The sequence below is a fragment of the Centroberyx affinis genome, unplaced genomic scaffold (assembly GCF_046629955.1).
Source record: "Centroberyx affinis isolate AG114_WGS23_722 - 3 ecotype Tasmania unplaced genomic scaffold, CSIRO-AGI_Caff_v1 ptg004303l_1, whole genome shotgun sequence".
NCBI classification, from domain to species: Eukaryota; Metazoa; Chordata; class Actinopteri; order Beryciformes; family Berycidae; genus Centroberyx; species Centroberyx affinis.
The window spans coordinates 61,550-69,846 of record NW_027282018.1 but is presented as its reverse complement, the minus strand read 5'-3'; the positions used below and the strand labels follow the sequence as shown (position 1 = coordinate 69,846).

The 8,297-nt window shown below is 42.8% G+C and overlaps 1 protein-coding gene across 1 annotated transcript; it reads left to right on the top strand.

Annotated features, from left to right (window-relative positions):
* The first annotated feature begins 1,535 nt into the window (after positions 1-1,535).
* Positions 1,536-7,073, top strand: LOC139664514 (N-acetyllactosaminide beta-1,3-N-acetylglucosaminyltransferase 2-like). Its single transcript, XM_071543366.1, has one exon. It carries the CDS (start codon positions 1,558-1,560, stop codon positions 2,749-2,751), a length of 1,194 nt encoding a protein of 397 aa, XP_071399467.1. The 5' UTR covers positions 1,536-1,557; the 3' UTR covers positions 2,752-7,073.
* The last annotated feature ends 1,224 nt before the right edge of the window (positions 7,074-8,297 follow it).

Below are 8,297 nucleotides of genomic sequence, written 5' to 3'. Positions count from 1 at the left end.
GGAAAGCTAATGGAAAAGCGGATGTTGACACTGATTTGGCTGTTGGTTAGAGAGACACTCAATCCCCTGTCAGATCCAGTTCTGAGCTGAGCCTGACCTCTGACCTCTCTGTGGAGTGGAGCAAGCAAAAAGAGAATTTCCCTACAGGGCTCAATCAATTATCACATTATTATTAATTTGTTCCCATGCATGTGCATCTTTTTATTGGCATGCCTTCACATCATAGTGAGCGTGACAGCAAGTTGCATGCACACTGTGTCTAAGCTAACAGCCCATATCCTCATTAAAGGTCTCATCCAGGATCAGCTGTTATGCTTCTTCATGTCCCGATCCCAAATATCCTCGAATACACAAATAAACAGAATATTCTGAATGATACCATGGGAAACAGAACTGACACAGACTGCAAAAACTCAACTGGAAATGGGATAAGGTGTTCACATACATGAGCACACCTGCTAATATTTACATATCCTGTGTAAATATCACCGAGCACTTTATTAGGAACACCTGTACACCTGCTTATTCATGCAATTATCCATTCAGACATGTGGCATGTGGCAGCAGTGCAATGCATAAGATCATGCAGATACAGGTCAGCAGCTTCAGTTCATGTTCACATCAAACATCAGAATGGGGGAAAATATGTGATCTCAGTGACTTTGACCGTGGCATGGCTGTTGGTGCCAGACGGGCTGCTTTGAGTATTTCTGAAACTGTTGGTCTCCTGGGATTTTCACGCACAACAGTCTCTAGAGTTTACTCAGAATGGTGCAAAAAACAAAAAATAGCTGACAGAAAGGCTTCAGTAACTCAGATAACCTCTTTACAACTGTGGTGAGAAGAAAAGCATCCCAGAATGCAACACGTCAAACCTTGAGGCGGATGTCACTTTGGTAGCCGGTTGACACTGAGCTGAAAGCTGATACCTACCCAGCATTAGTAAGGTGTTCCTCATAAAGTGCTCGGTGAGTGTATATTAAACGCGATATGACCATTACATGCCAACGCTTAAATGGAATGCTTAGGCTTACAGGAGAAGTTTCATGTGACACAAGGAGGAGTCATGGTTGAAATCTTTCCAGTCTCCCTACTCCGTTACGCCACTCTGCATCCCATACTTCACCGCAGAAATTGTGATTGTTATCGTGTCGTTCCCTGAAATGAAAAGCACATGATCGCCGCTCAAATATGTCAACTTAACTAATTTTTCCCACGAGGCTTTCCTGTCAAGGATGTCCAAGCTTCTTGACAGTTTAGTTGTATGAAAGATCTCTTTCAGATGTGTTCACAGATATTTTAAAGATGGAAGTCATGGAAATTGATTTGATTTGCATTCTGAATTTGTACTCTGCTCTTCTGAGACAGAAGATGAGACAGACAAGAGATGAATCAAATATTTCTGAATAATAGTTTTTTCCTCATGTCTTTCTTGCTTTCTTCCTAACGTCTTTATTCCTTTCCTTCTGTTTTTGTGTGTGTGTGTGTGTGTGTGTGTGTGTGTGTGTGTGTGTGTGTGTGTGTGTGTCCAGGTGGTGAGCGGTGCAGGACGTTGCCATGGCGCTGCTGCGGAGGAAGCTGAAGGTTCTGGTGACAGTGATGATGGTCAACCTCTTCATCTTCATCCTCATCTCCCGGCAGGGAAACCAGGACAAAAACGGGCGCAACAAGGTCCGCATCCCAAACAAACCGTTCTGGTCCAAACTGGCTCCCCACCAGGCCTTCTGGAACCGCCAGCAGCAGATTCTGGATCTCCAGCACAATCCCATCCTGATCGCTAACTACAGCTCCCCCGACATGCCTGACTGGCTTAACGGCACGAGTTTGACCTCTGACCCCTGCCAGCCTGACCTCAGGGTTACCACACAGGTGAAAGACTACAACTCCCTACCCGGCCGCTTCAAGGACTTCCTGCTTTACATGCGCTGCCGCTCCTACCCGCTTTTGGTGGATCAGCCTCATATCTGTAAGGATCCGCCTTACCTGCTGCTGGCCGTCAAATCCCTCGCGCCGCACTTCGACCGCCGCCAGGCCATCCGTCAGTCCTGGGGACGGGCGGGTGTTCTGGCCAACCGGACGGTGGTGACCGTCTTCCTGCTCGGCAACGCCACAGCGGTGGACCACCACCCGGATCTGTCCGGGATGCTGCGCTACGAAAGCGCCCGCCACAAGGACATCGTCCAGTGGGACTACCGGGATTCGTTCTTCAACCTGACCGTCAAAGAAGTGCTCTTCCTGGAGTGGATACAGACCCGCTGCCCCGGCGCTCGCTACATCTTCAAAGGTGACGACGACGTCTTCGTCAACACCTTCCGCATCCTGGACTTCCTCCGCGGCCTCTCGGGGCCCAAAGCCAGGGATTTGTTTGTGGGTGACATGATCACCAACGCGGGGCCGCACCGCGACAAGAAAGTCAAGTACTTCATCCCAGAGAGCATGTATGTGGGGATGTACCCTCCGTACGCAGGGGGCGGCGGGTACCTTTACTCCGGAGACATAGCTGCTCGTCTGCAAAATATATCGCAGCGTGTGACGCTCTACCCCATAGATGACGTCTACACAGGCATGTGCCTTAGGAAGCTAGGGCTGGCCCCCGAAAAACACAAGGGCTTCAGGACTTTTGACATAGAGGAGAAGTATCGGTCGAACCCCTGTGCCTACAAGAGCTTGATGCTCGTTCACCCCAGGACGCCACAGGAGATGATCCAGATCTGGGCCTGGCTCAGCGACCCTGATCTGAACTGCCAGTAACAGCTCAGTGGCAGCCATTTTGTGTCGGGGCATTTTGGGTCTGACTGAAACTGTTAAGATTGCCCTAGAGAAGACATTGTGGGGATGACTGTGCGGTACTGTCCAGTGTCAACTCACTGTTCTTGAAAGGTCAATGTGACCAATGTTATTTTATTTCGGGTTGGTTCATGACTTTAAAGTTGGCAGCTTAAAGTTGTTAAGCTATTATTGTCATGGTCACTTGGGCCTAGCCTCAGAGCGGTGTAGTAAACGCACCGTACCCTTAAAAATGAGGAAGGACTGCATTATTAGTGCGTAGCTCCGTTTTCAAAATGGCCATCATAGTATTTTGACTTGAGTCAGACTTCCGTAGCCCCAGCTGACCCTGCTTTACCGTTGAATGAGCTCCACCCAAAGTGACCGTGTCTGTCTTTGCGTGCACATATTTATATCACGACTATTTATATGGCCTTAAAAATGCTTTAACACTGTGTGTCAGCTCCGTGACGGAGCTTTTCAATGCTGTATTATATGAAGATGGAGACTGAGACTTTGGGCGTGTCCACCAGGGACTCTCTTCACAGTGCTTTCTCGTTTCATCAATGGAAAGGACTCGCTGCTGCAGGTTATTGACAGCGCTGAGAGATCAGATTATGTTTTCAGCGCTCTGAGTGCCGAAATATTTCAAACTTTAGCAAAAGCGTGAAGTTCTTGAAACGGATTCAACCCGGTAGCCACGACTAGCGCTTCCCACATGCAGCTGTTCAGTGCTGCCAGCTGAAACAGAGGCTCCCGGTGGACACGCCCTTAATCGACGCTGGAGGCTATACTTCTGCTCCTATTCCCATCCACGCTCCTAAAAGTATTTACTTGTGACTCACTCCATCTCAACCCCAACCCATCTCCCCTGTGAAAGATTTGTGCAAAATGATGTTTTGTTCACCCTCTCTGCTGTAGCCAAATGAAGAGCTCATTTCCAAAACACTATATTCATTTTTACTTGAAGTTCATCACACAAGTTCTCTAAAATACAGTCTTCAGAAGTGTTATTATTTTGTCAAGGATTCTCAAGTTCCCTACTGTCCCCACAATATACCGTCATTTGTTTTGATTTTGCGTTTTCTATCATTTTGGGAGAGAAGGTGTCACTTTTTTCAACTGGTAGATATCTCATTTTATAACAAAACTCTTTAAATTATTACAAAGTTAGTCTTGAAATCGTGTGTTTTGGGTGGAGTGAGCACATACTTTAAGGAAAAGGAGGAATAGGAGCGTAGCCTCGTTCAGCTCAGCAGGTCTGGGCTTGGTCTGACATGGATAGAGAAATCCAAATGCTGTCTATTTCGCTTCAGGTTCTTGTACATCCCACTTTATCCCAAAAAAGAAACTGCTGGTATAAATCCTAAATGCATATTTGCATAAGATGCATAAGAGAGACATTATGTTTTCAAGCTACCAATGCAAAGCTCCTGTCTGTAATGCTTATTATAACTTGCCTCATGGTTGCCTGCAACTGTTTGTAAAATTATTTGCTTGATCAGTGCATCAGTGAGACAAAAATGCTTTGTGAAAAAAAATAGGTCAAACATGGTGTCACATCCAAAACCCACGCTTACGAAAGTTTCCGTTACTTGAAAATGAAAATGCTCAAGATACTACGAGACGATTGGCTGTGAGAAAATCACTGATCATTTGAAAGGTTTCATTCCAAAATGTTACATATCCAGTTTGGGGGGAGGAACCGTTACTTTGTTCTTTACTCAGTATTTTAACAAAAACACAAATGGTTACATTCTTTAAAAAGTGTTTTGTTTTACAAGTTAAGGACTCATGATAGTTTATAACTGCAGTAATATTCAGTAAAGAATTTTACCTTCATTCCGGGAATTGTTTTGTCAGAATAGGTGTCACATTTTTTTAAAACCGTGGATATCTCATTTTGGAATGAAAGTCTTCATTTTATATCTTAAGTTAAACGCTCAGCTCGCTACTGTATGGCTTTTGTCAGCACAAATGTTGTGTCTTTTATTCACTTTATGGAAGAAATGCTGCACATATTTACTTTGCGTCCATATTAAATAATTTGCTCCTTTTCAGCTGTATGTGAGGCACAAAAATATAAGACACTTGAGTCATGTTGAGTTTTTCAAATGCACCTATAACGTTGCGTGTTGTGTTACCCTTAGAAACAAAGATTCGAGAGTTAAATGACATCTAAAGAAAAACAGATGCTCGCTTCAGTCAGTTTCAGCTTGTGTTCTCATCTCTCACCCCCTGATAGAGAAGGTCAGACTTGAAAAAGAGTGTTTTATATCGAATGTTTGTCTTTACTCGGGTTGGAGTCGGTTCACTTTCACTTTTATTAATTTCAAGAAGTGGGTTTTCTTCAGTATTCAAATTTAAAAAGACCCAATCCCCTAAAGACAATAGTGAAAATAAAGGCTTTATCTATATTGTGTGACTGTCAGTTTCAGTTAGATGTTTGAGTTGACCTTTGACCTCGGCCTGGGAAAAGAAAGGCAGTGCCTCAGAGGTTTTGCTCCTACACCTCTGTTAGAGCTCCCCCTGCTGGTCAGGTGGGTTGACTTCTAGCTGTAGGAGTCTCTCACACACACACACACACTGGCTACTCAAAGACTCACAGCCTTATTCCAGTACTTTCTAACTGCCTTGATGTCTTAACCATCCGTTCATCATCTTGGTCTTTGACTTTTTAGATACCTCGCTCTCATTTATGGCAACAGATCTCTCCTTTTTGCTACAGTTAACTATTTGTGTTAGAGACGGACCTGCGTGAAATTATATTTGTGAGATATTTATGGTTACTTTTAGTCTACTTTGGTGCCAGATGGATGGAGTTTGCCACACAGGGCAACACAGAAGGTTGGCAGAAGATTTAGACAATCACAGGGAAATATTCGAAAGCTGATTTTGTATATTTCTCTGTGATTGACAACTTACTGAATTGCTCTGATGCGGTAAAACCCACACATCTGGTCCTGCAAGCAGAGTAAAATAAACACTAAGAATTATTTACAGCTTCTGTTTGATGTAGGTCTAGTCAGAGAAGAGATGAATTGGAAATATGAAAAGAAAGGAGACAAAAAAAAAAAAAGGCGGTTTGGAAAGTATTGGAGCAGGGCCAGAGGCAGAGTAGAGCTGATTTCACCCTTCTGAAATATTTAACTCGCCTGTTGTCTTCATCCTCTCTGGGTCAGGTGTCCTCAAGATGCTCACTGGGGATTTTCACCGCTCGAATACCAAAAGCAGGTCAAATTCTTACCTGGCTGCACATGGGTGCTGTCTGCGGCTACTTGAAATGTTTACATGTTTTAAATAGTCATTTTCACTTATTTTTATAATCATTACGACTTTGTCCTTCAATTTACAGCCTGATGTTTCTGTCCTCTTGCCTCGTAATGTCTGTTCTCCTTCACTCCGCTTTTAATGGTCATTTTGTTTCACTGTTTTCCCCAGAGGTACTTTTCCTGTCCGTATTAGACGCACAATTTAGCTGGAGTTTGTGCAACCGCCCCCAGTCTCAGTAGCCATGATGTGTCATTTTCTGAGCTTCTGCAGCTGCTGTTGTAGTTTTAATGGCTGTGATACTCACTGGGACAGAACAGAGACCCGGTGGGGACGGAAGAACATCAAATTACCATTTACATAAATCAATTACAGTGTTGTTCTTTTTTTTTTTTTTATAGCTTTGAGAAAAAAAGAGATGTTCCATTGTCATGTCTGTCTGAGGGATGTAATACACTTTTTGATCAACATGACAGGGCAACATTCCCAGCAAAAGGAGTTGACATTAGTTGCATACATATGCAATAAAATGTAACGAGGACAACAAGGAGTTACCATGTAATTGATTCAGGAGTGTTTTGGATAAATCCTTGCCCAAAAATCCCCCAAAATTTCCACAGCCTTTAATGTCATAATTGTCAAGGCGGTTTGTCCGTTATTGTATCTTGTGCATTTCATCAACCACATGATTTGGATTTGGTATCATTCCTTTGTAACCCACAGAGAAACTTTGCCAGGCATTTCTGAGAAATGTTTGGACTCGCCCTTGGTTTCATAAGCCATCAACTGATATTTACAAGGCTATATTTCACTGTACATCCCTGCATCGCTCGCCTAATATCATGTCTGTGTATCTCAGAAGGCTGTCGTTACTTTGTGTAATACTTCCACTGCACTAATAAGAGATGATTACCAAAATTGTGCCTGATGTTTGTTTGTATGTATGTATGTCTGTATAAGAATATTCCTAAACCACGTCAAGTGTGATCGCTTTTCTATGACCTAGAATGACTTGATTATTTCAATAAAGTATATTTTGCTGTTTTTGTAAGTTCTGCTCAATGCAATTTTTTTTTCATACAAAAACATCTCATGAATTAAAACACCAATAACAGAAATTCACAATCTATGTATCCATTTGCATCAATGGCAAGCAAAGTTTTTTAATTTAAACGCTATTTGCAAACATGCCACAAGTCTGAGAATATGTAAAACACAAACTTAATAATACAGTTGGTTCTCTAACCAGTATGTACTGTAATCTGTGTACAAATGAGATGAACGATCATGCAATTCACACTGGCCAATCACTTCTGCCATCACATGTATTTTGGGAGGTAATACCTCCATGCCAGTCTGCAGGTTGGCTCCATATCCGATCATATTAAAACCTTTACATCTTTTTGGAGCATCAGATGTCAGTATCAGGTAAGTTGGCAAATACAGAAAAGCACACAAGGCCTTAGAAACCTCTTCATTGTTTTATCAGCTCAGCAGCAGTTTTTAGAGCAGATGAAGTATCTCACCAGCAGAGGGCAGCAGTGGTGTATGAACACAGTTTATAATACAACTGATCAGAGACCTGAAAACAGAATCAGAATCAGAAATACTTTATTGATCCCCGAGGGGAAATTGGGTTACATTGCATTACATTGCAGTTGCTCACATTGTAGAAGAGAAGATATATATATATATAAGCATAGAGCATAGAGAACACACATTGACTGAAACTATATACTGTATATGTACCCTGATGAAGGCCGAAACACGTCGGTGGTAAGCCAATACAACAAAGGCTTTTTAATATTTTTCACTGCAAAAAGTCTGCCTTGGTACTATTTTTTGAAAATGGCCCTTTTTTTGTTTTTACATTTCTACATTTTGCATCTTCCAGCACTCGAGGCCATGATCTATTTCTTTTTTTGGCACAAGTAGTCTGTGTATGTTCTTATATACTGACCTGCTCATCAGCTTTATTCACTTCTGTGTGTCTTTTTCTGTTAGTGTAGTCTGTTATTATAGATTTTCCAGTAAATAACAACAGTAAATGTGATTCTTTATTGATCCTCATGGGAAATGTTGTTTTTGATCACCCCCGTCCAAAAGGAGGTCGGGGTCCAAAGGGAGGTCGGGTCCAAAGGCGCAGAGCAGTATCCCTGGAGCTGATGGGGGATTCAATGTCTTGCTCAAGGACACTTCAGATGCTTGCTGACATGGGGGTTTGAACCCAGCAAGGACCTCTGGGTGAAGGGTGATGTCAC

Coding starts and splice junctions, on each gene's coding strand:
- LOC139664514 (XM_071543366.1), top strand. CDS start 1,558: ATGGCGCTGCTGCGGAGGAAGCTGAAGGTTCTGGTGACAGTGATGATG.